The 25,899-nt window shown below is 43.9% G+C and overlaps 1 protein-coding gene and 1 long non-coding RNA gene across 7 annotated transcripts in view; both read right to left on the reverse strand.

Annotated features, from left to right (window-relative positions):
• SOAT1 (sterol O-acyltransferase 1) overlaps window positions 1-23,916 on the reverse strand; it is a 75,772-nt gene extending 51,856 nt beyond the window's left edge. The window contains exons 1-2 of one of the 6 annotated variants that reach the window (XM_082704094.1): window positions 23,794-23,916; window positions 8,428-8,553 (exon numbers count right to left, since the gene is read on the reverse strand). In XM_082704094.1, the coding sequence (XP_082560220.1) occupies window positions 8,428-8,545 (118 nt within the window). In that variant the 5' untranslated portion in view covers window positions 8,546-8,553; window positions 23,794-23,916. Of the gene's footprint in view, window positions 1-8,427; window positions 8,554-23,520; window positions 23,737-23,793 lie in introns of those variants that run through there. The other 5 variants (XM_082704093.1, XM_082704092.1, XM_082704095.1 and 2 more) reach the window with 5 other exon arrangements.
• Window positions 1-25,899, reverse strand: part of LOC309850341 — a 208,821-nt gene that overhangs the window by 56,396 nt on the left and 126,526 nt on the right. The window lies entirely within an intron of this gene.

The raw sequence follows: 25,899 nt of genomic DNA on the forward strand, positions 1-25,899 counted from the left end.
ACATTGCCACAATAGGCCATGTATAGACAATCTCCTTGCTTGTTATTTTGTGGGGATAAGAGGACCCCATGGGCATATGATTACTTGGAACTGGGAAATGGGATAGATTCCCCAATAACTGTATAGCTCAGCTATCACCCTGATCAACTCTATGTGGCTGGAATGACAAAATCGCTCTTTCAAAAAGTCAGAGGTGGGGGTGCCTGGGTGGCTCAGTGGGTTAAAGCCTCTGCCTTCGGCTCAGGTTATGATCCCAGAGTCCTGGAATCAAGCCCCACATCGGGCTCTCTCTGCTCAGCTGGGAGTCTGCTTCCATTCCTGTCTGCCTCTCTACCTACTTGTTATCTCTGTCAAATACATTAAAAAAATCTTAAAAAAAAAAAAAATCAGAGGGTACCCCATGGAGATAATGGATGGCCCCACTTTCTTTATGATTAGATAGGATAATGCACTTGGGGATGCCCTCATCTTCTGAGACAAGACTTCCTGCATTTGCTAGTGATTCCTTGTAATCAGGATATTGTTCAGGCTGGACCTCAAACAAAAAGGGCTTCTTTATGGTTTCATCCCTCATAGTCATTTATCCTGGAAGCCACCTCTATTGACCTACAATTGCAAACAAAGGCTTTAGCTATGCATACAACAGCCCTCCTCCTGGCAGTAAGAGTCTCAAAGCTCACCATGGGCTTTCTCGGGCTTAACTGAGAACTGCAATATAAAACAAGCAAACAGGATGCTCACTCAGCAGGACTCTAAATAATAATACCCAGGCACTGGATGCACTCAAGCCAAGAATTAAATGAAGTCAGAGAAGGACTTCTCAAGAACTACACCACTCTTGACTGCACTATTATAGACCATCTGAGGTGTGGAAAATTTCCTCACATATGTTTTAACATTACAGTTAACTCCTGCAAGGTGTCCCAATTAAAAGGGGACATATGTGATCAGTTAAAATCAAAATATCCACTGATCTATTTGACAAAATTGGTAACTGGGGATCTTATCTAAGGGATGTGATCATAATTTTGGGCCTAAAATTTGTTTTCTGTCCATCCTTTTTGCATGTGCTGGTGCATGTACCATTTGCTGCCCATCAGGATCCCCCTGGAGCCAGCTGGTGGGCCCCCAGACAGACCCCCTGGATAGATTCTACCTGCCATACAGCCCAGTATCCCTTTTCAGCAGGAAGCAGCCAAAGTACTCCTTTTCCTATTCCCTAAAGACAGTTAGGGTTACCACTGCAGGGAGAGGACTGGGTAAGGGACGGGGGGCTAGGTAGGGAGAGACAGGTAAGGAGCTATGTGATCAGGCTCACAGAAATCCCAAAAATGTGGAGGTGTAGGGAAACCAAATATGTGGGGACCACCCTGCCCCAGGTGTGTAGTGGGGTGTCTTTTATGATAATCACCTATGACTAACAAAGAATAACCAGACTGGAGGTGGGAGGTGGGCCACTGAAGGTGTCATCACTAGTCCTTGCTCAATGGTGGTGTCAACAGAGATGCTAAAACAGAACAGAGATGTTCTCTGGTTAGCTTTCTATAGAAGACCAACCCTAAAGGTCCTGTCAGGAACCCCTCTCTCACTCTTAAGAGCATTTCCTGTATCTTCACTTTAAAAAAAAAGTTAAATAAAATCTTAAAAAATAAAAAAATAAAAAAATTTTTAAAAAGTTAAACATTAATACATCATGTAAACTCAACAACCCACTTCTAAGTATATACCCAAGTAAAACTCAACAACCCACTTCTAAGTATATACCCAAGTAAAATCATTAGTTCACACAAAGCTTATACATGAATATTCACAGCAATATGATTCCTCAGAGCCAAAAACTTAAAATAACCCAAATAATCAAATATTCATCAACTAATAAACAGCTGAACAAAGGTTTATCCATACAATGGAATAATGCTCAGCCTTCAGAAAGAATCAAGTATTAATACCTGCTAAAACATGGAGAACATTATGCTAAGTGAGAAGTCAGACACAAAACATCACATATTCTAGAATTCCTTTTGTATGAAATGCCCACAACTGGCAAATCCAAAGTGACAGGAAACTGATTAGTAGTTGCCAGAGCTGAGAGAAGGGAGAATGGAGAATGACTATTACAAGAACAGAGTGTCTCTCTGGGGGGATACCAAAGTTCTAGAAGCAAGCAGTGATAATGGCCATGCAACAGTGTAAACATATTTGCAACCACTGAATTGTATCCTTTAAAATACTAGTGAAAGGGCACCTGGATGGCTCAGTGGGTTAAGCCTCTGCCTTCTGCTCAGGTTATGATCTCAGGGTCCTGGGATTAAGTCAGGCTCTCTGCTCAGCGGGGAGCCTGCTTCCCCACCCCCAGCACCCGCCTGCTTCTCTGCTACCTGTGGTCTCTCTCTGTCAAATAAATAAATAAAATCTTAAAAAAAAAAAAAATACTAGTGAAGGGCGCCTGGGTGGCTTGGTCAGTTAAGCATTTGCCTTCAGCTCAGGTCATGATCCCAGGGTCCTGGGATCAAGCCCCACATCGGACTCCCTACTCAGCAGGGAGTCTGCTTCTCACTGTCTCTGCTTGCACTATCTAATAAATAAATAAAATCTTTAAAAGAAAACAAATAAACAAACAAAAAAAAGCATTTAAAATATTAGTGAATTTGGGGCACCTGGGTGGCTCAGTTGTTTAAGTGGCTGCCTTTGGCTCAGGTCATGATCCCAGGGTCCTGGGATCGAGTCCTATGTTAGGCTCCCAACTCAGCGGAGAGCCTGCTTCTCCTCCCTCTGCCTGCCTCTCCTCCTACTTGTGTTCCCTCTGTGTCAAACCAAGATAAAATTTTTAAAAATTAGAATAAAATATTACTGGGACGCCTGGGTGGCTCAGTTGGTTAGGCAGCTGCCTTCGGCTCAGGTCATGTTCCCAGCGTCCTGGGATCGAGTCCCATATCGGGCTCCTTGCTTGGCGGGGAGCCTGCTTCTCCCTCTGCCTGTGCCTGCCATTCTGTCTGCCTGTGCTTGCTCTCTCCCTTTCTCTCTCTGATAAATAAATAAAATCTTTTTTTTAAAAAAAAAGAATAAAATATTACTGAATTTTATGGTATATGAATTGTATCAATAAAAAATTAGGACAGAAGCAAAAAGGAAGAGGAGAAAGAGCTGTAAGGAGGAGGGAGTAGGAAAGAAGAAAAGAGATGAAAATGAGGAGAAAAAGAAAAAAGAACCTAGACCAAGCTCACCTCAAATCTTGTTTCCACATTTAGCATAAAGGCAGAACTGGTGGGCGAATGGATAGGTCAGTCAGCTGAGGTGCCAACTCTTGGTTTCAGCTCAGGTCATGATCTTGGAGTCATGGGACGGGCTCCAAGCTCAGCATTATGTCTGCTTGAGAGTCTCTCCCCCTCCCTCTCTGCCCTCCCCCGTTCATGTGCACATGCTCTCTCTCTCAAATAAATGAATACATTTTTTTTTTTTAAGATTTTGTTTATTTGGCAGAGAAAAACACAGCGAGAGAGGGAACACGAGCAGAGGGCATGGGAGAGGGAGAAGCAGAGCAAAGAGCCTGATGCGGGGCTTGATCCCATGACCCCAGGATCATGACCCGAGCCGAAGGCAGACACCTAACGACTGAGCCACACAGGCGCCCCTAAAAAAATAAATCTTTAAAAAACAAAAAAAAGAGGGCATTCCCTCTGCTTCGCCAAGAGCCTGCTTCTCCCTCTCTCTCTACAGCTCCCCTGCTTGTGTGCTCACTCTGTCAAATAAAAAAAATCGTAAAAAAAGACAGAACTGGTAAATGGCAGAGCTAATACTGGGTCTGGATAAGACTCTAAATGTTATTAGCTTTTTCTCTTAAGTTATACAGGGCCATCATTTCTATATACTTCTTAGAAAAACCATTACACAGCATATTACAAGAAATGCAAATCAGAGAGTAAAAGCAACAACAACAACAAAAAAAAAGCTGGTTATGCTGTCATGAAAATTAGTAGTAAGGGAAAAGTTAAGATTTTTAAAATTTGGACACAGTAACACCAAAAACAAGGAAAGATTAATAGAGTGTAAGGTAAATGCTGCAACCCAGTACAGTATTTCAAAATACTTATTTTAAAATAACAACTTAAACCTGCAATTCTACCTTAGGCATCTGAGAAATATGTAAATATGTTCATTAGCATTTGTGTATAGCAGAAAAAATATTCATCAGGGAAACAAGTATGACACATATCAAATACTTTATAGCCACTCATCTATTTACTACTTGACAATGGAAAGATGTCTATCATGGAGTTCTTGGGATCCCAGTTACTAAAAAACTTAAAAAGTATTCTATTTGGGACGCCTGGGTGGCTCAGTTGGTTAAGTAGCTCCCTTCCGCTCAGGTCATGATCCTAGCATCCTGGGATCAAGTCCCACATTGGGTTCCTTGCTCGGCGGGGAGCCTGCTTCTCGGTCTGCCTCTGCCTACCACTCTGTCTGCCTGTGCTCGCACGCTCACTCTCTCTTTCTCTCTCTGGCAAATAAGTAAATAAAATATTTTTTAATAAAGTATTCTATTTATGTAAGATGTTAGTAATTTATGGAAATGAAATGTCTGGACAACACATACTCATTTTTCCATTAAAAATTTTGAGTCACTTCTGCTTTCTTGTTTATCCTCTTCCACGTACTTTGAACCAACTGAACACTTTAACTGAAGGTAAATAAACTGAATGGCATAGCAACACTTTTTTTAGATGAGTATGTATTACTTTTAAAATCAGGTTATGGTAACATTTTTTCAATTTAGGCATAAATTTTTTATCTTCAGAAGGGGTATTTCAAACAAATGCCACAAAATACAAAAAAGCTAGTTAATCATAATTTCACCTGATAGGCACTGGATAAACAAAAGATACTTTATATTTATTCACATATAAAGATATATGAATACTATAAAGTGACAGTAAGGTTTCTACTCAATATGGACTCATCCTTATATACAAATTTCGCATTTTTTAACATATTAAAACTAAAAATACACAAATAAATATTTCGTAAGTAGCTAATGAAGAGCCTAACAATATAATGTAAATATAAGCAGCAACATTTATATTCCTGGTGGGATCCAGCTGCTGTATTCACAATTAGATTTAAGTAGGAAAAGCAAAGCATGTTTCTCTATGTAGGACGCCTCACAATGCCAAAGACAACCTGTCTCAGAAAGTTCCATCCCTACTTGTTAACCCAACAAGGCTCAAATTTCAAATCCTTCTTGAAATCAAACCTATATAAATGTCATTGCAAAAATAAATAGGCTGATGCAAGAGGGGACATCAGCTGGAGTTGCGCTTACAGGTCTATCAATCTCAAGCATTAAGCCTTGACCTTAACAACAAGCACTGTGTCGTATTCTTTGTATTTGTGTGTTAAGCAATCTTGGATTGAAGAACTAATAAAACTCCCTTATCTCTCCCTACACCAAGATTTATAGCCCTGTACTAACTTAAGTTAGGTACCCCGCTAACTAGGCTTACTATGCTCATTACAACTCCAAGGAGTAATTAGTACCACTTATTTGTAGTAATATAATTAACGTTAATTGGGGGTGGAATTCTCATTCACTTAACCTGAACTTTTGCGAGGGCAAACGCACACATACATCACTACACCCAGCACCTAGCAGGGCACCAGTAATCACTGGTAAGTTAGGTGTTGAAGGAATAAATAAACGGATGAATGGTGTCTAAAACATAGTACTGGGTGCCTGGATGGCTCAGTCGTTAAGTGTCTGCCTTCAGCTCAGGTCATGATCCCAGGGTCCGAGATCCAGCCCTACACCAGGCTCCCTTGGTTAATGGGAAGCCTGCTTCTCCTTCTCTCTCTCCCACTCCCCCTGCTTGTGTTCCCTCTCTCGCTGTCTCTTTTGTCATATAAATAAATAAAGTATTTTTTAAAATAAACATAGTACTTGGGGCGCCTGGGTGGCTCAGTGGGTTAAGCCGCTGCCTTCGGCTCAGGTCGTGATCCCAGGGTCCTGGGATCGAGTCCCGCATGGGGCTCTCTGCTCAGCAGAGAGCCTGCTTTCCTCTCTCTCTCTCTCTGCCTGCCTCTCTGCCTACTTGTGATTTCTCTCTGTCAAATAAATAGATAAAATATTTAAAAAAAAAAAATTTAAAAAAAAAATAAATAAATAAACATAGTACATACCCAAAAAAAGTTCATTTAATTCATTAACAAGAAAGGCTTATTTTCTAATTTCTTTCTTACCAGATACAAGAAATTTTATGTATATAAATCTTCTAAGTACACACTGCAAATTCCACTTACATCAATAAAGCCCACCTCTGATCTGACACATGCAGCAATTTACACTCCAGTGTCACCAGCATAATGGGGCTGTGACCAGCACTTAAATCAAGATGTTCTTTACTATTCTCTTTTTTTTTTTTAAGTTTTTATTTATTTATTTGACAGAGATCACAAGTAGGCAGAGGCAGGCAGAGAGAGAGGAGGAAGCAGGCTCCCTGCTGAGCAGAGAGCCCAATGCGAGACTCGATCCCGGGAACTCGAGATCATGACCTGAGCCGAAGGCAGTGGCTCAACTCACTGAGCCACCCAGGTGCCCCCTTTCTATTCTCTTTATCAATGTATTTTTCACCTCTGTACCTTCACACTGCCAGCATACCCACCTATAATAAAGAGAGCTAAAGAGATGGCAATTCCTGCTCTAAAAAACACTGAATTTGTTCTTCTTTCATTAATTCACCTCAAAAATATTACAAGTCTCTCCTACAGTTGCTGAGCTCTTGCTGATCTCTGAATCAAGTTTGCTGCTGATTCTTTAGAGCACTAATCAACCTAACCCCATGGGCAAAGACCCTATCAGTATCGTTATCCTTAACCATGTGGAATCCTCTAATTCCCTCCCCGCCCCTACCAGGGATCTAGCTCATCTACAAGCAGGGGAGCACTGATAAAGGAACCACTGAGACGTTCAAGGGCAGAGAGCAGTGATGGGCAAGGGCCCCTTCAAACACACCCAGGTGCTGGACAAGCTGAAGGTGGAAAGCAAGCGTGGCATTATCACTCCTCCCTGTGGAAGTCAACAGACTAACCACCATGACATCACCACCAATGCTCCAGGCCCCAGCTAATTCATCAAGAATGTGATCAATGGGGGCACCTGGGTGGCTCAGTGAGTTAAGCTTCTACTTTTGGCCCAGGTCATGATTTTAGGGTCCTGGGACTGGGCCCTACATTGGGCTCTCTGCTCAGCAGGGAGCCTGCCTGCCCCCTCTCTCTGCCTACCTATACCTTTGATCTCTCTCATTGTCAAATAAATAAAAATAAAAATCTTTAAAAAGAAAGAACGTGATCACTCGACATCCAAGGCCAAGTGTGCCATGCTCATCATGGCGGCAGTATGCTCAAGTTTGAAGCAGGCATCTCTAAGAAAGGCAGACCTGTGAACATGCACTGGGGCCTATATGCTGGGCCTGAAGCAGCTTGCAGCTTAGGGTGGCCATCAACGAGAGGGACGTTGCCAAGCCTACCTCCAGCACCATGTGCTTCCAGATCACTAGAAGTGAGCACCTGCCTCAAGAAGATCGGCTACAACCTGGTCGCCGTGGCCATTGTGCCCATCTCAAACTGGCACAGCAACAATGTGCCCTGGCTGGAAGGTCAAGAGGGTAAATGAAACATCACCAGGTGACTCTGCTAGAAGTCTCTGGACTCTGCCCCCCACCCAGTAAACAAGCCCCTAAGGCTGGCTCTGCACAGAATGTACAAGATCGGGAACACTGGCACCATGCCGGTGGGATGGGTGGAGACTAGCTGCCCAAAATCTGGGATGGTGGTCACCTTGTCGCCACCCAAGCTCAAGTCTGTGGAGATGCCCTGTGAGGCCTGCCGGAGGCCCTGCCTGATGACCACGTGGACTCCGACACAAAGCATGTGTCCGAGAAGTGGCCAAAGACAGCAGGAACGACTGCTCCGTGGAGGCTGCCCATGCTGTGGCACAGGTGATGGTCCTCAACCACCCCGGGCAGAGCGGCAGTGCTGGGCTACCACATGCTCACATCTCCTGAACAGAAGGAAAACACGGACCAGCTCTCTGCCAAGAGGCTGGAGGACAACCCTAAGCCCTGAGGCATAGTGAGGCGGCCACTGTACAGACAGCCCCCAGCAAGGCCATGTGTGAGGAGACCTCCTCTGAGTACCCAGGTCTAGGCCATTTTGCTGCACGGGACATGACACAAACGATGGTCCTTGAGTTATCAAAGCAGCAGATAAGCAGTCATCCCCTGTCAGCAAGGTCCCGGAGTCAACAGAAGTGAAGCATGTCCTCTGCAGTGTCCTCAGCAATCTTCAATATAAAAATTACTTCACATCCTAAGTATTTACTGACGAAGGTTAACAAAAGTTAAATAGCTGGAGGAAGAAAATTAAAAGCCTCACCATTACTAGATGTCTCCAGAGACCCCCTTGAAGGGCTTCTCTGGTCTTCATTTTCCTCAGAATCTTCCCTGGACTTTGACAGCCGTTTTCTTAGAGTTGTCTTCTCTTCACCCACCATTGTACTGTCTAGGAAGGAAAATATAAAAAGCTTTTGTAAGAGAGGAAAACTTTCCCTTTCTTCCTTTCTAGGGTGCTGGGCTGGTCTGACAATCAGAGTGACCTAAGACAGATTAATAGGAGAAAAACACATTTAATTTCATATGGAGGGGAGCCCATAAAAATGTGGATCAAAACATGGAACGCAGGCACCTGGGTGCCTCAGTGGGTTAAGCCGCTGCCTTCGGCTCAGGTCATGATCTCAGGGTCCTGGGATCGAGTCTCATATCAGGCTCTCTGCTCAGCAGGGAGCCTGCTTCCTCTTCTCTCTCTCTCTGCCTGCCTCTCTGCCTACTTGTGATCTGTCTAATAAATTAATTAATTAATTTAAAAAAAAACATGGAACGCTGCTATCTTTCCAAAGAAACAATAAATGTGTGAAGAATTAACTGCTAAGACAAAGAGATTTGGACTTGGGGTAGTAAATCACTGAAGAAGGCTGTTTAACATTTGGAAACCTAAATTCCTTATGTCTGGTGATAGGGATGTCCTCTACTATCCTGGTACGAGAAGGGTACGTTTCACATGGGAGATTTACCTCCTGTTTTCAGAAAGACAAGGGAGGCTCAGAGCATCCTCATGCAACGGATGTTCTTAAGTTAACTTTGACTCAAAATTAATATGCCAAAGCGGCACATTTTGGGGTGGTGTATTTTGTACCCCTTCACTTTACTTTGAAGTACATGGCTTAGGCAAATGTCACAGTATCACCATATTCATGGGAGGTGACAAACGATGTGTTCTCTTCCTTTTGTTTTAATTTAATCATGTTTAAGCATTTTCTAACATACTGTAACAAATTCAAATAAATGAGTCCTTATAAAACAACTGGTTTCAAAGGTCCTTGTTTAAACAAAGCCCTCATCCCTAGAGAACAATTTAGTTGAACAGGCATAGTATGAAAAATTCAGATAAGAAGGGGTGCCTGGGTGGCACAGCCGGTCATGTGTCCAACTCTTGGTTTCATCTCTCGGTTGCATTGGGAGGCTGAGCCCCAATTCAGGCTCCACACTCAGCAGGGAGTCTGCTTGAGACTCTCCCTGCTCCCACAAATAAACAAATAAATCTTAAAAAAAAAAAAGAATTAGCTAACAGAAGGTGCCACAAAATAGAGTAGAATTAATAGGCAAGTCAATGGTAAAAACAGTACCTGAAGTTCAGATGCAAGAGCTCTTGAAGAGATGGGAAAGGTTTCACGGAAAAGGTATCTGAACTGAGTCCTGAAGGATGAGAACAGAGTGCTCCATGGATGCGAAAGGGTTAAAACAAGGTCCTTCCAAGCCCTGCCAGGGGACCATGACTAATCAGAGTACTTTACTAGAGGACAGGAAACAAGCTTTTGTTGAGCAGCTCAAAGTTGGAGGACTCTGCTGGGTGCTTTACATTTTCTCATCTAATCTTCAGTAACTCTGCCAAAAAAGATCTTATTAATCCCAGTTTGTATATTAAAACAAGTAAGGCTCAAAGTGTTACTGTCAAGACACTCTGCCCACACACCAGGAACATACCTATAGCTGAACAAGTTGAATTTATTAAGGACATGCACCAAGGGAAACCAAGAGGAATTCCAGAATACCAAAAATGACTTCTTAGGATTTGGGAACTGGCTGGGTGATTTTTTTTGTAAGAGTCCAAAGTAGCAGGGGTTCACTCTGTCTGGGTACTATCAGAACGTGGGAACAATTCTACAACTGGATAGATCAACAAATCTCTTTACGAAGGCTAAAGCTGTAACCAGTAGAACAGCAATAATCATTCGCATCATAGCCTGGAGTGAGGGATGTTGTGTATTTTGTGAGTTGGACAATGTTCATGTTTTGTCTAGGTCAAGACATGATTATGGCATGTTCTTGTTTTTGTCTTGATCCACCATGGTTAGAGAGTAGCCTTGTCTGATGCTGATATTCAGTGAAATTGTTTGTGTTCAACACCAGAACACCAAGACCCAGATGATGGGTTCCAGGCTAGCTCACAACAACATCGAGGCCAGCTGTCAGTACCAGCACAGCTCCGGGATGCCAAGGGCTGCTTTTCTTCTCTTGACAGTAACTTGCCCAAGACCACACAGGGCCAGATCTGAACTTGGGTCAGAATCCAAACCACAAACACCATTCACTCTCTGAATTTTTTTTAAGTTGGTAACAGAAATGTGATAAGGGAAAAACTAGAAAGGAGAGCCAGAGTTAAACTCTAAAGCCCTAAGAAAGGAGGGTTTTGTTTTTTGTTTAAAGATTTTATTTGTTTATTTGATAGGCAGAGATCACAAGTAGGCAGAGAGTCAGGCAGAGAGAGAGAGGAGAAAGCAGGCTCCCCACGGAGCAGAGAGCCCAATGCGAGGCTAGATGCGAGGCTAGATCCCAGGACCCCGGGACCATGACCTGAGCCAAAGGCAGAGGCTTTAAACCCACTGAGCCACCCAGGCGCCCCAAAGGAGGGGGTTTTTTTGGTTTTTGGTTTTTTTAGTTAGGCAACAGCGAGCCATTCTAAGCACTGAAAAATACGTCCACAGTCCAACTTTAGGCAGATTGATATCAACACAGTACAAGGCTGACTCCAAAGCAGTATTTTACTAGATATTCATTAGTCTCAGGCAAAAAGAAATATAATGAAGTCCTCGCTACATTATTTTTAAAGCTCCGTACTTTAAATTCTAGTATTAATGGCCTTTCTAAACTTTTAAAATGTCTTTTCCAGGGGCACCTGAGTGGCTCAGTGGGTTGAGGCCTCTGCCTTTAGCTCCTAGGCGTCCTAAGATCAAACCCCGCTTTGGGCTCTCTGCTAGGTGGGGAGCCTGCTTCCGTTCCTTCCCTCTGCCTGTCTCTCTGCCTACTTGTGATCTCTGTCAAATAAATAAATAAAATCTTAAAAAAAAAAATCCTTTCCAGTATGAAATGTAGTACATGGGGAGTCTGATTGTTTTCTTAAGCATCATTCCTTAGCAATGTAAACATCTGACTAATCTAGATCATTTCCCTTCTGGTTTTTTCAGAAATCAAACAAATGAAACAGAATTATGGATCAGGTCGAAATTTTAGGAAGACCAGTAGAAGCCAATTTAAAGGAACCTAGGAAAGAAGTCAGGGCCACTGATGAAGTTAAAAGTGCTTTGTGTAACAGTGACAGAGGAAGCCCGAAGAGCATCTAACCTCTCCAACAGAAAAGAGAAGTGACAACAGACAACTAAAGTCTGGGGGATGCCTCAAAGACAGACATCAAGAAGTAGAGAAGAAAATCAGGGAAGAAATAACAGAGATATAAAGATGCAATAAAAGAACCAAGATGTTTTAAAAATGAAGGAATTATACAGGGGTAATGTGGAATTTAAAAATAAGGGCTGTACTTTTTTTTTTCCTGGCATCTAGGAAAGGTACTATACTTTTCCATGTTTATGTGTTTTACATGTACTTTATTCTTAACATAATCTGTAAGGCAGATATGTTTGTTATTTTATTCCCCAAATACTATCTTTGGTCATCATGTCTTTCCATATACTCTTTCCTATCTCTAGAAAGCTGTTTGTCCTCTGCTCTTTATTCCTCTAACCCTACCCACCCATCAAAGTGAGGGTCACAGCAGCAGCAATAGTAACAACAGAGCTTTGATTTAATGAGCCCTACCCACCCATCAAAGTGAGGGTCACAGCAGCAGCAACAGGAACACAGTAACAACAGAGTTTTGATTTAATAAGCAGCTATTATGTACCTACCAGATGCTGTACTGCCAAGTCCTTTATTTTTCCAACCTTAAGAGGCAGGTACTAGCCTCATTTTACAGCAGGCTAATGCGGTTTAGAGGAACTTAACTTGCCCAAATCATCTAATTCTCCAAAGGCAGAACTGAGATCCAAAACCAGACCCCAGGAATTCCAGAGCCTGGCCTGTGGTGACCAGATGACCTTGAATGACCTCCTGTGCTAAGGTTTCTTTGAGCACCATCTCTCACATCACCCCCTCCTCTGCGGTCCCACTGCACTCTGTATCCTATCACACCACGACACTCAGCGACACCATCTGCCTCTTACACTAAGCATCAGCTTCTCCAAGACAGGGACAATAACCTAACCCTAACCCTCAAATAGAAAGGGAGCACCTGGAGCGTGACAGGCATGCAGGAGTACAGAGCGACTAGTTATTCCAACAGGATACGGTGCTCCTCACAGAGGATCAGGAGGAAAACGGATGCTGGGAGGATGACAACGAGCATCATCTTTACTATGAAGAGCTCCCTGCATCCTACTCATCAAGACCTAAGAGAATTGTTCTTAATCGGGGGTGAGAAGAGGTCCCTAGACTTTTAAGGCTATGCAAAAACTTAAAATATTTTAGCAACTGAGATAATTACACTTTTTATCACATGAAGTTAAGTTCTACCAGGTGACTAAAACAATGTTACTTTGCTTTTGGCTGATACTATATCATGTTGATTATCCCTTGTTGATTAAAAGCATTAATAAACGGGGCACCTGGGTGGCTCTGTCGGTTGAGCATCCAGCTCTTGGTCTCAGCTCAGGTCTTAATCTCAGGGTCGTGAATTCAGGCCCTGCCTCGGGTTTCATTCAAGTTGTGGAGCCTACTTTAAATAAAGGTGAAAAGGGGCGCATGGGTGGCTCAGTGGGTTAAAGCCTCTGACTTCGGCTCAGGTCATGATCCCGGGGTCCTGGGATCGAGCCCTACATCAGGCTCTCTCCTCTGCAGGGAGCCTGCTTCCTCCCCTCTCTCTCTCTCTGCCTGCCTCTCTGCCTACCTGTGATCTCTGTCTGTCAAATAAATAAATAAATGCAATCTTTAAAAAAAGGTGAAAAAAAATACTTAATAAAAGGGGCACCTGGGTTGCTCAGTCCATGGAGTGTCTGCCTTTGGTTCAGGTCATGATCCCAGGGTTCTGGGATCGAGTCCCCTATCAGGACTCCCTGTTCAGCAGGGAGTCTGCTCTTCCTTTCCCTCAAATAAATTAAGTATTTAAAAAGGGGGGGGCACCTGGGTGGCTCAGTGGGTTAAAGCTTCTGCCTTAGGCTCAGGTCGCTATCCTAGGGTCCCGGGATAAAGCCCATCAGGCTCTCTGCTCTGTAGGGAGCCTGCTTCCCTTCCTCTCTCTCTGCCTGCCTTTCTGCCTACTTGTGATCTCCATCTGTCAAATAAAATAAAATAAAATAATCTTTAAAAAAACACATACACACACACAAAAACTTAATGAAACAAGTTTGACAACTAAATGGTGTTTAATAGCCCCCCTACCCTGTTCAGCAGGGAGTCTGCCTCTCCTTCTCCCTCAAGTAAGTATTAAAAACAAAAACAAACAAACAAAAAAAACCACTGAATGAAACAAGTGTGACAACTAAATGGTATTTAACAGCCTCCCCCCAAAATTTAAGCCTGGGTATCCTATGGAATAATGAATCAAATTCTTGGTGATGAGAGGAGCAAACAGTCTAGAGAACGAAGCCTTCTTTCAAAAGCTATTATTGAGGTACTGAGTCTGTACAATTACACCACCAGAGTTTAAATCTAGTTATTTTTAAGTCAATACTAACTTCTATTGCCTCAATATCCTCTACTTTGAAGGAAGTGAGAATTCCAAAGGCACCGGATTTGGTATCCAAACACTAGAAGGTAGTTTACACCCCTGCTCTGTCATACCACAGTGTCCTTAGTAAATCTGCCAGCCTATCATGAGTCTGTTTCCTCATCTAAAACATGAAGATAAATACTACTGCAGGAAGCTGTAACAAAAGAGACAATATACCCTGAAGTGTCATCATTACTAACAACCAAGTTTGCAAAACTAACCAAGTAATCTGATACCTACGTATCTACCTCCTGTATGCTAAGTGGTGGTCAAACATTAAACCATACCATCTGTCAAATTCTACAGTTTGCTTTTATGATGTACTAGATGAGGGTAAATAAAGGGCCATATTTATACACCTTCTCAAATGCAGCTCAAACACCATGTGGCTTCCAAGAAAATACTAAATTTTATTATTGTCATACATACAGATGTTAGGAAGGACAAATTACTTAAAATGGTTCACCTTGGGGCACCTGAGTGGCATAGTTGGTTAGGCGTCTGACTCTCGGTTTAAGCTTAAGTCATGATCTCAGGCTTGTGAAATCGAGCCCTGCATCAGGCTCTCTGCTCAAAGCAAAATCTACTTGGGGTTCTCTCTCCTTCTCTCTGCCCCTCCAGCCCAGGCTCTCACGCTTGCGCTCTCTCTCGTGCTTGCGTACGCTCTCTCTCTCTCTCTCTCTAGTAAAGAAAAAATCTTAAAAAAAAAAAAAAAGCTCACCTCAATTTTGAGCAAGTCCTCAGATCATCAGATCATGTGACTCATAAGATTATGAGGGTACATCTCTGAACCTCACTCAGTCCCCGTACTCTCTCCCTACCACTAATTTCTCTACACTTCTTTAACTTCAACACCCATGTACAAAGATCCATCCAATACCCTGGCCTCCCAGCTCCTTGACTTCTGTCCCCAACATACTCTTCTTATGTCCCAATTATACCTTCCCCTAGAACTTACTGTTAACCAACAATTTACCATGACCATAATTCTGATTCCCAGCAACCGAACCACTGATGTTCCCTCCAAGTCCATTCTCGCAGTCTTCTCCATCTCAGTTAATGGGACGAGCAGTCAATTCTGCCCAGATTTTTTAAAAACCCAGGAGTCATCCTTAATTCTTTACTTCCCTTATCCAATCCAAAAGCAAGTCCATTTTACTCTACCTTCAAAATAAATCCCCAATTGTGACGCCTTCTCACTACATCCACCACTTTTCCTGAGTCTAAGTGTGGTCCCGTCTCATAGTAGTAGCTTCCTAACTGGTCTGTCTTCATTTTCTCCCTTCTGCTCTACTTTTAACACAGCACCCAGACTAACCCTTCTAAGGTAAGTTAGAGCAAGTTACCCCCCGATCAAAACCCTCCAAAGGGGGGCACCTGGGTGGCTCAGTGGGTTAAGCCGCTGCCTTAAGCTCAGGTCATGATCTCAGAGTCCTGGGATCGAGTCCCGCATCGGGCTCTCTGCTCAGCGGAGAGCCTGCTTCCTTCTCTCTCTCTCTCTGGCTGCCTCTCGGTCTACTTGTGATTTCTCTCTGTCAAATTAATAAATAAAATCTTTAAAAAAAAAAATTCCAAAGGGTGGATTTTTTTTTAAGATTTTATTTATTCATTTCACAGAGAAAGAGATCACAAGGAGGCAGAGAGGTAGGCAGAGAGAGGGGGAAGCAGGCTCACTTCTGAGCAGAGAGCCCAATGCAGGCCGCAGACCTCCATCCCAGGGCCCTGGGATCATGACCTGAGCCAAAAGCAGAGGCTTAGCCCACTGAGCCACCCAGGCGCCCCAAAGAGTAGATTTTGTTCTAAGTGCTCACCATGGTCTAGTAACTCTTCCATCATCTGCCACTCACCTCCCAGGCCCTCCCCCACACCACCACTTCCCACAACTATTCTCACTTGTTCTGCTTTAATTACTTTGGCCTTCTGCTGTGTTTTGGACAAGCCAACTCATTCCTACTCACAGGTCTTTGCTATTTCCTCTGTCTGGAATATGTCCCCCAGATACTCTCAAGCCTTTCTCGAACTTCACCTCATCCAAGTTCTCTGTTCTAACACCCCCTCCTCAGGGACTCCCCTCTCTACCCTGACTAAACACTCTTGCACCTTCTTACTCTCTTATCCCTTACTTTATTTTTCTTCAGAACCCTTACTGCCAGCACATTATCACCTTTATTATCTACCAACCCCACAGACTAGAATCCCCATGAAAAGTACAATTCTGTCTTGTTCATTATTTTCTCCAAGTATCTAGAACCATGCCCGAACACTCTGTACTTAATACACCTTTATTAAGTGGATAAAGTGTTACCAAGCATTTTCAGGAATGTTAAAGGAATGAAACAAAGGTCCTTCACATGTCCATGAAGGACATGAGAGTTGAAATGATACTCACTTTTATTCCTAACTTTACCTATTAAGGCTAAAAGATAAATATAAAACAGTTTATGAGGACATTTGCCTAGCCTGGGATTTCCTTTTTTTTTTTTTTTTTAATTTTATTTATTTGACAGAGAGATCACAAGTAGTCAGAGAGGCAGGCAGAGAGAGAGAGAAGGAAGCAAGCTCCCTGCTGAGCAGAGAGCCCGATGCGGGGCTAGATCCCAGGACCCTGGGATCATGACCTGAGCTGAAGGCAGAAGTTTTAACCCACTGAGCCACCCAGGCGCCCCGATTTCCATTTTTTTATACATACACACACAGGTGCTCTGCTCTATAGAGTTTCAGACTTCTCATCGACATCTTCTATTCAGGACCCAACTCTAAACTGAGATTGCCTAAGAGACTCTGAACAACAATTTGCTGACAAATGCTATGCCCTTTACTCCATTGGAAAATTCTCTCAAACTTGAGAGACTGTTCTCCTGAAATGATTCAAATAATTAAAAAAACATTAAGAATTGTTAGTGAGTTCCCTTAAGTGAGTACTTAACTATTTGCTATACTCTCTCATTAAGACCTTTATGTAGGGGCACCTGGGTGGCTCAGTGGGTTAAAGCCTCTGCTTTCGGCTCAGGTCATGATCTCAGGGTCCTGGGATGGAGCCCTGCATCAGACTCTCTGCTCAGCAGTGAGCCTGCTTCCCCCTCTCCCTCTCTCTGCCTGCCTCTCTGCCAGCTTGTGATTTATGTCTGTCAAATAAATAAATAAATTTTTTTTTAAAAGACCTTTGTGTACATTCCCTCCTTTAATCCTAACAATAGGAGGGAGGTAATCCTGTCAGCATCTTCAAACAGAAAAAGGCAGTGGCTGCCAGAGGCCTAACTCTAGACAACAGTAAAGAAAGGAAACATTTTTTAAGATTTTATTTATTTAGGGGCACCTGGGTGGCTCAGTGGGTTAAAGCCTCTGCCTTCAGCTCAGGTCATGATCTCAGAGTCCTGGGATCGAGCCCTACATCGGGCTCTCTGCTCAAGCAGGGAGCCTGCTTCCTCCTCTCTCTCTCTGCCTGCCTCTCTGCCTACTTGTGATCTCTGTCAAATAAATAAATAAAAATCTTTAAAAACAAAAAGTTTTTATTTATTTATTTGTCAGAGAGAGAAAGACAGAGGGAGCACACAAGCAGGGGAAGCGCCAGGCAGAAGGAGAAGCAGGCACCCAGCTGGGCAGGGAGCCCAATGTGGAACTCTATCCCAGGACCCCAGGGATGAAGACCAAGGCAGAAGGTGGCCGCTTAACCAGAACCACGCAGGCATCCAAGGAAAACAATAAACTTTAAAAGGAGAAATAAACATTGAAGAGAGAGAGCAAGAGTAAGTCTTTCAATGAAGGACCAGAAGGGTTATGTTTCTTATAAGGCCCAAAAAACATCAGCGTATCAAATTAGACCTTGAAAGTTCATGCTCAAAAATGACCCTGGCACCTTAAAAAGTCTATGCTGGTTTAAACTTTGAAGGCAGGGGGGGGCGTGCCTGGGTGGCTCAGTGGGTTAAGGGTCTGCCTTCAGCTCAGGTCATGATCCCAATCAGCCCGGCATCCGGCTCCCTGCTCAGCAGGAAGCCTGCTTCTCCCTCTCCCTCTCTCCCTGCTTGTGTTCCCTCTCTCACTGTGTTTCTCTCTGCCAAATAAATAAACTCTTTAAAATAAATAAAATGAACTTAGAAGGCAGGAAAAAAGCTTTGTAATTTGAACTGAAAAAATTTCTTTTAAGTTCTGACACTTTAAAGGCACATGTCAAGTATGTGAAAATTCATGTAGATTAAGAACCTCCTTCTACAATGACATCAGATAAATGTGTTGTGTAACAGAGAGGTGTACCCCCATCACACTGGTTGCGCAGGTGCGCACGCGCACTCACACACATACAGTATAACAAACCATTTAGGGAAGTCCAACAAGTCCTCATCGAAGAGGTGATATTCTAGCCAGAGTTCAAAGAAGAAATGAAGTTTCTAGGTATCAAATCAGGATGGGATGGAGAGAGCACTTTATGAAAAACCTAAGTACAGACCTTGGTGACGGATTCACTATTTTAAATATTTTATGGAGGTCTACTACAGTACCAAGCCCTGGGATACAAAAATGACTACATAACAGCCTTTGCCCTCAAAGAGTGAAATTCTAATGGGTAAAAGACAAAAACATAATTATAACACCTAGTGGTATTACAGAGCTATACCTGAGATGTACAGGGTATTAAGGAATTACAAGACTGGTGCCTAGGAAAAGTCTCCTAAATAAAGTAAAATCTAGGTTAAATCTTAATGGAAGAGAAGGAATACGGTATTCCACAGGATACACGGAAGGGCATGACAAAAGATCAAGGACGCTCAGAACTGATTAGAAGACATTTTCAACTTCACACAAACAGGGAGCTGCAGAGTTAGTTTAAAAAACAAGAGGACAGGGGCACCTAGCAGGTTCAGTCTTTGATTTTTTTTTTTTCAGTCCTTGATCTTGATCATACTCTTCATCTTGGGGTTGTGAGCTCGAGCTCCATGTTGGGTGCTGAGATTTTTTTTTAAAGAATTTATTTATTTATTTGACAGAGAGATCGCAAGTAGGCAGAGAGGCAGGCAGAGAGAGAGAAAGAGAGGAGGAAACAGGCTCCCTGCTGAGCAGAGGGCTCCATGCGGGACTAGATCCCAGGACCCCAAGATCACGATCTGAGCTGAACGCAGACGCTTAACCCACTGAGCCACCCAGGCGCCCCCTTAAAAAAAACTTTTACAAAATATAGAAAAAATAAACAAGAGGGTGACTTGATATTTATCTTTCAGTAAGATAATTGAGGCAAGAATGTGAAGAATGAGAGAATGGCAAGAATAATTAGCACACACACACAAATGGACCTGAAATAGGGCTCAAATGGCATGTGATTATTAAATGAACAAATGACTTCACGAACAAATTAGAGATAAAGGAGATAAATTTACAAGCATTAGGCTGGTGTCTAGGATATCCAGGTGGCTATATCCAAAGGCATTTGTTAGAAACCTTACCTTACAAAGGTTATGGGTGTGCCATCAAGCTAAGTAACTACAGATGGAAAAGGGAGTAGTTAAGTTCAGTCTGATTGTCTGTGGGTCAGCCAAGTGATGATGAAAAAGCAGACAGGTGAATGTACAAGTCTGGACTATAGACAAAGATTTGGACTCATAAGTGTCAGCTAAGGCCAAGGCACAGGAAGGAAATCTCCTAGGGAGAGACCATAAATCAAGAAATATCTAGGAAATAATAAAGCTAACATTTCCCTAGTAAATACTATGGCTCATTCAATTCTCACAACAACCTATGCAGTAGATACTATCTTCCCATACTAGAGGTTAAGTAATTTTCCCAATATTACAAGGCACTTAAACAACGGTGAAAACCCAAAGCCTAGGAGAGATTAGAGTAAAACTATGAGCAAGCAATGTCATAAATCCAGTTAAAAGATTCAAGAACTAATCGGATCAGTATCATGGAAAATTCAAGTTAGACCAAAAAAATAAAAAATAAAATAAAAAGGAAGGAGGGAACTAAAACAGGAGGTGGGACCTAGAATATTTCACAATTTAGGGACATCAATAGCTACAATTTACTTTACTTGTACAATCTGTTTCAGGAAGAAGGACAAAGAAATATATTGGACTGGGTTGCAAAATGAGTTGAGGAAGTAGAAACAGTGATCATAAGACCAGTCTCTCAGAAGGTCTAGCAATAAAGGAAGCAGGAACTCATGTTTACTAATCCAGTAACATTTACAGTACTGGGGAAAAGGGCAGGTGCACAACGGATCACATTTAACATTTGCATTTTAAAAGACACTAAAGATTCAGAAACACTATAAAGCCTGTCCAAAGTCACACAACCAGTAAGTGGCAATGGAAACATTTTCACTCAAGGGGACATAAATCTGATCAGAGAGCTATTTTAAAATACAACATACAAAGATTCCAATCTATGCACTGGTTCTGTCATGTTCAGTGTGACATTAAAAAGCCAACATAGGGGGCACCCGGGTGGCTCAGTCCATTCGTCAAGTGTCTGCCTCCCGCGACCCGGATCATGCCAGCATTGGAATCAGGCTCCCTGCTCATGGGGGAGCCTGCTTCTCCCTCTCTGCCCCTCCCCCTGCTTTTGCAAGCCTCTCTCCCTCTAATAAATAGAATCATTTTCTTTTGCATAGATTTTTTTTAAGATTATCTATTTATTTGACAAAGAGAGACCACAAATAGGAAGAAAGGCAGGCAAGAGAGAGGGAGGAGGAAGCAGGCTCCCCACTAGGCAGAGCGCCCAATGTGGGACCCTGAGATCATGACCTGAGCCAAGGCAGAGACTTAAATCCCTGAGCCACACAGACGCCCCAATAAATAAAATCCTTTAAAAAAAAAAAGAAGCAACACAAAACTGATTTGTCAACTGAATGTCAACTTTGGCCTGCATGCAGTGTACCTGTTAAAAAAGCTTTCAGGGGTGCCTGGGTGGCTCGGCTGGTTAAACTGCCTTCAGGTCACAATGCTTGAGTCGAAGGAAGTTGCTCAGCAGGGAGTCTGCCTCTCTTTCTGACCTCCCCTACTTTTGTGCTCTCTCTCTCTCATTCTCTGTCCCAAATAAAAATAGATAAATAAGCAAGCAAGAAAGGTTTCAGGGATGCCTGGGTGGCTCAGTCCATAAACATCTGCCTTCATCTCAGGTCATGATCCCAGAATGTTGGGGATCCAGTCCCAAGAGGGAGCTCCCAGCAGGGAGCCTGCTGTTCCCTCTGCCTGCCGTTCCCCACCCCACTGCTTTGTGCACGCGCCCTCTCTGTCAAATAAATTTTTTAAAGCCTTAAAAAAAAAAAAAACTTTCAAAAGAACCTATATAAAACAAAGAGTAACCAACTAACTCTCAGGGACCAACTTCACTGTGTCACTTCCACCGTCAGTGAAGGAAAAGAGAACAATTGCAGATATATTTACAATTCCAAAAATAAAGTTTCCTCCTTCCCTTCCCAACAAAGACTTAACCCAAGTACAACCCTACAACATTTAAATATCTCTAAATGATTAAGTCACTTAGCTAAAAAACCCAAGATCTCATTCACATCTGTATGGGCAATATAATTATTTACTCTAAGTGACAAATTTAAAAAAAAAAAAAAAAAACAGTCATTAACTGCCTTTTGTTAAAAACTTTTTTCATTTCCTTCCCCAAACTCCCTTGTTAACTCCCTTGTTAACTCCCTTGTTAACATTTTCCATTCAAACAAGTTCTTTCCTCTGTTCTCCAACTCATTCATTCTTTCCTTGTGCCAGGTGCTTGACCAGACTCTGGTAATTAAGACACAAACAGATGCACTAGCCCAGCCTTCCTGAAAGGTACAAGCTAAACAAAGAGAACAAGCATTACAACTGATGATTACCTGCTGCTAAAGAAAACAGATTACCAGGTGGGCTTAAAAGAGATAAGGCTGGGTTTCCCCAAGTGATAACTTGAGGAATGGGTTGGATTTGAGTAAAAAAAGAGAATGGTAGGGACGCCTGGGTGGCTCAGTTGGTTAAGCTGCTGCCTTCGGGTCAGGTCAAGATCCCAGGGTCATCAGATCAAGTCCCACATCCGGCTCCTTGCTCAGTGGGGAACCTGCTTCTCTCTGGGCCTCTGCCTGCTGCTCTGCCTGCTTGTGCTCTCCCTCTCTCGCTCGCTCGCTCTCTGACAAATAAATAAATAAAATCTTAAAAAAAAAAAAAAAAAAAAAGAATGGCACATCAGAGGTGGAGGAGACCCCAAAAGACCAGGAGATGGTTTAGAGGACTTCTTAGAACAAAAATAAAACCAATGTGGCTTGAGTCTAGAGAACCAGAAGGAAAGTGGCCCAAAATAAAATGGAGAAGAGTGGCAGCAGTATTTTGGTCTTTATTCTAGGAGAACATCAAGTGTTTTAAGAGTTCTAAGCAGGGGCGTCTGGGTGGCTCAGTGGGTTAAGCCGCTGCCTTCCGCTCAGGTCATGATCTCAGGGTCCTGGGATCCGAGTCCCACATTGGGCTCTCTGCTCTCTGCTCAGCAGGGAGCCTGCTTCCCTTCCTCTCTGCCTACTTGTGATCTCTGTCAAATAAATAAATAAAATCTTTTTTAAAAAAAAGAGTTCTAAGCATGTGAGACATGGATACACATGCGTTTTTAAGTAATTAGTCTTGAATATACCAGAGCTCCTTCCAAAAGCCATTCTCCTGCCTAGAGAGCACACAAACGTCCCCAACAAGTCATTCACTGATACTACCCACATCAAGGCGGGGGGGGGGGGGGGGGGGACCGCTTCAAGATGAATTCTGTGCCAAAGGAAGGTACTCTGAAAAAAGTAGTTTCAACTACGACTTAGAAAGTGACCAGTGAACTTCATCTACATATAAATAAGAAAAACAGCGTTTACAGTTGTTTCTCGGTTACAAATAACTTCTAAATATACCTATCAGAGAAACTAAATGGCTATTAACATTTAACAGTGACAGAAAATTGCACTTTAATATTTAAAAATATGAGCATGGTTACTTTGGTGCCCAGCCAGCCTTCGATGCCTTGAGGCGCCACCTGCCCCCTGACACACTTTTCCCCCAAATCAATTCTAGGCTTCTTGGGCACATTTTTGGTTTCGCTTTTTCAACAGAATGTCTTCTAATTCATTACTTTACTCCCAGCTTGACAGATGCCACGGGATCTGGGGGGCACGTAACAAACCTCCAAGATTTAAAGGGCGCCCCCACCGTAACTTTCCCGCCCACCCCAGCCCCCAAACTCCCCAGGACTCACGGAGCCTCCCCTGCCCGCGGCTCCGGGCCGCCTCCCCCACCCTTTGGCCCAGAGCGAGGCCAGGCCCGCCGGGCCGGAGGTGCAAGCCGCCACTTCTTCCCCCTTCCTCTGCGGCTGAGGCGGGGGGACCCGGGCGGGAAGTGAGGCGCGGGTCCTCAAGAGCATTACCTGGGGCCGGAGCCCGACAGCGGAGACCTCGTCGGGAACCGCAAAGCAGGGAAGCCGGCACCGCGCGGCCGGCAGAAAGATGCCCTGACGGGAGCTCACCCGCTCCCCGGCCCCTCCGCCCGCAAGTCCGCAACCCGCTACGCAGCGTCAAGCGCACGGCCCGCTCCGGCTCGCGATTTTATTGGCGGCCCAGGTCGCCGCCAGGCTCCGCCCACCGCCCACGGCCGCCCCGCCCCTTCCCGGGCTCCCGGGTACCGGGAGGGGAGAGCCCACCTGGCCCCGGCTCCTGGACTCGGGAGCTACGCGCGATCGGGTTGTGACACCCGTGGCTGCAGCTTGCTTTCGTTTTGCTTCAGCGACCCGATGTGCGGCAGAGAGGAGGCTGAGAGAACGTCCGAAACGGCACCCGGCGCGATAGCTCCAGACCGGCGGGTCTGGTGCCTCTTCCGGAGACTCAGAGAAGCCGCCCCTAGAACCCGGGATCTTTGACGTTGGAACTAACCCTCTAGGAACAAAACTGAAGCATTTAGCCAGCAGCGTTCATCATGGGATGCTTTACTGCTTCGTAAACTATACTTGACTGTGGCCTTCACAGGCGAACTAGATAAGGAAACAGTGAAATTTATTGCAACAATTAAGAAATTAAAAAGGAGGGGCGCCTCGGTGGCTCAGTGGGTTAAGCCTCTGCCTTCTGCTCAGGTCATGATCTCAAGGTCCTGGAATGGAGCCCCACGTCGGGCTCTCTGCTGGGCAGGGAGCCTGCTTCCCCCACACCCGCTCTCTCTCTCTGCCTGCCTCTCTGCCTACTTGTGATCTGTGTCTATCATAAATAAATAAAATCTTTAAAAAAAATTTAAAAGGAGGCTTCCTAATCAAAGGAACTTAATGATGCAGAGAGATTTAGGATGTAGATAAGATGCAACAGTTAATCCGATTTAGGTGAATTTAGAGTAAAGGTAGGTACAAAGCAACGGATGAGAGCAGGAGAGACTGAGGGGTCACACTCAGCCTACAAACCACTGCGAGCTATCCTAGCCTGCCTAATGACTGAGACCCTACTCCAAGAGCTGAGATAGCCACCCATGACCCTATTAAAGCACCCTGAACAAATGGATCAGCTTTATTTGAACTGACTACTCTGTGAACCTTTAAACAAGAAGATTTGCAGCACTGTTCACCCCAGAGCTGGCCCCAACAGTCAGTCAGATTCAGAGCTTGCCTCCTCTACAACTGTGACTGGTGCTTCTGCCAACTAGATGGCAAAAGGAGCTGGTAGGGGCACATGGGTGGCTCAGTGGGTTAAGCCTCTGCATTCTGCTCAGGTCGTGATCTCAGAGTCCTGGGATCAAAGCCCCACATCAGGTTCTCTAATCAGCAGGGAGCCTGCTTCCTCCTCTCTCTCTGCCTGCCTCTCTGCCTACTTGTGATCTCTCTCTGTAAAATAAATAAATAAAATCTTAAAAAAAAAAAAAAAAAAAAAAAGAAAAGAAAAAGAGATGAAGGAGCCAAGTATGCCAACCATGGGGAAGTAGAGCATTCTAAACAGTGGACAATGGGTGTTAAGGTGCTGATGCTGATATATAGTTTTGCTTACGTGAGGAACAGGCCAGGAGGCCTGAAGCACATTTGTGGATGGTATGAGACAGGTTGGAGAGTGAGGTAGGAGAGTCAACCATGCTGTTTGGACTTTTTGTTGTTAAGTCTTATCTTAATTTTTTTTTAAGATTTTATTTATTTATTCGAGAGAGAGATCGTGAGAGAGAGCATGAGTGAGGAGGTCAGAAGGAGAAGCAGACTCCCCATGGAGCTGGGAGCCCAATGCGGGACTCGATTCCGGGACTCCCGGTTCATGACCTGAGCCGAAGGCAGTCCTCCAACCAACTGAGCCACCCAGGCGTCCCAAGTCCTATCTTATTTTTATTTCTTTTTTAGAGAGAAAGAGAGCACACACATGTTGGGGGGTGACAGGGCAGAGGGAGAGGAAGAGAGAGAATCTTAAGCAGGTTCCATGCCCAGCGTGGAGCCCAGCATAGGCCTTAATCTCATGACCTGGACATCATGACCTGAGCCGAATCAAATGCTTAACTGACTGAGCCACCCAGGTGCCCCATCTTTTTATGTTTTGTAAGGTGTTAAGGCACCTGGGTGGCTTAGTCAGTTAAAGCTAATGCCTCTTGGTTTCAGCTCAGGCATGGTCTCGGGGTCCTGGGTTCCAGTGTCACATTGGGCTCCACATTCAGCAGGGAGTCAGCTTGTCCCTCTCCTTCCTCCTCTGTCCCTCTCCTAACTCGTACACTCTCTCAAATGAATAAATGAAAAAAGACAACGGGCCAAGTGTTATAATAAAATGAAGTGATAAAAAGGCCCACCTAACAGGGT

The sequence above is a fragment of the Mustela nivalis genome (genome assembly GCF_964662115.1).
Source record: "Mustela nivalis genome assembly, chromosome: 16".
Lineage (NCBI taxonomy): Eukaryota > Metazoa > Chordata > Mammalia > Carnivora > Mustelidae > Mustela > Mustela nivalis.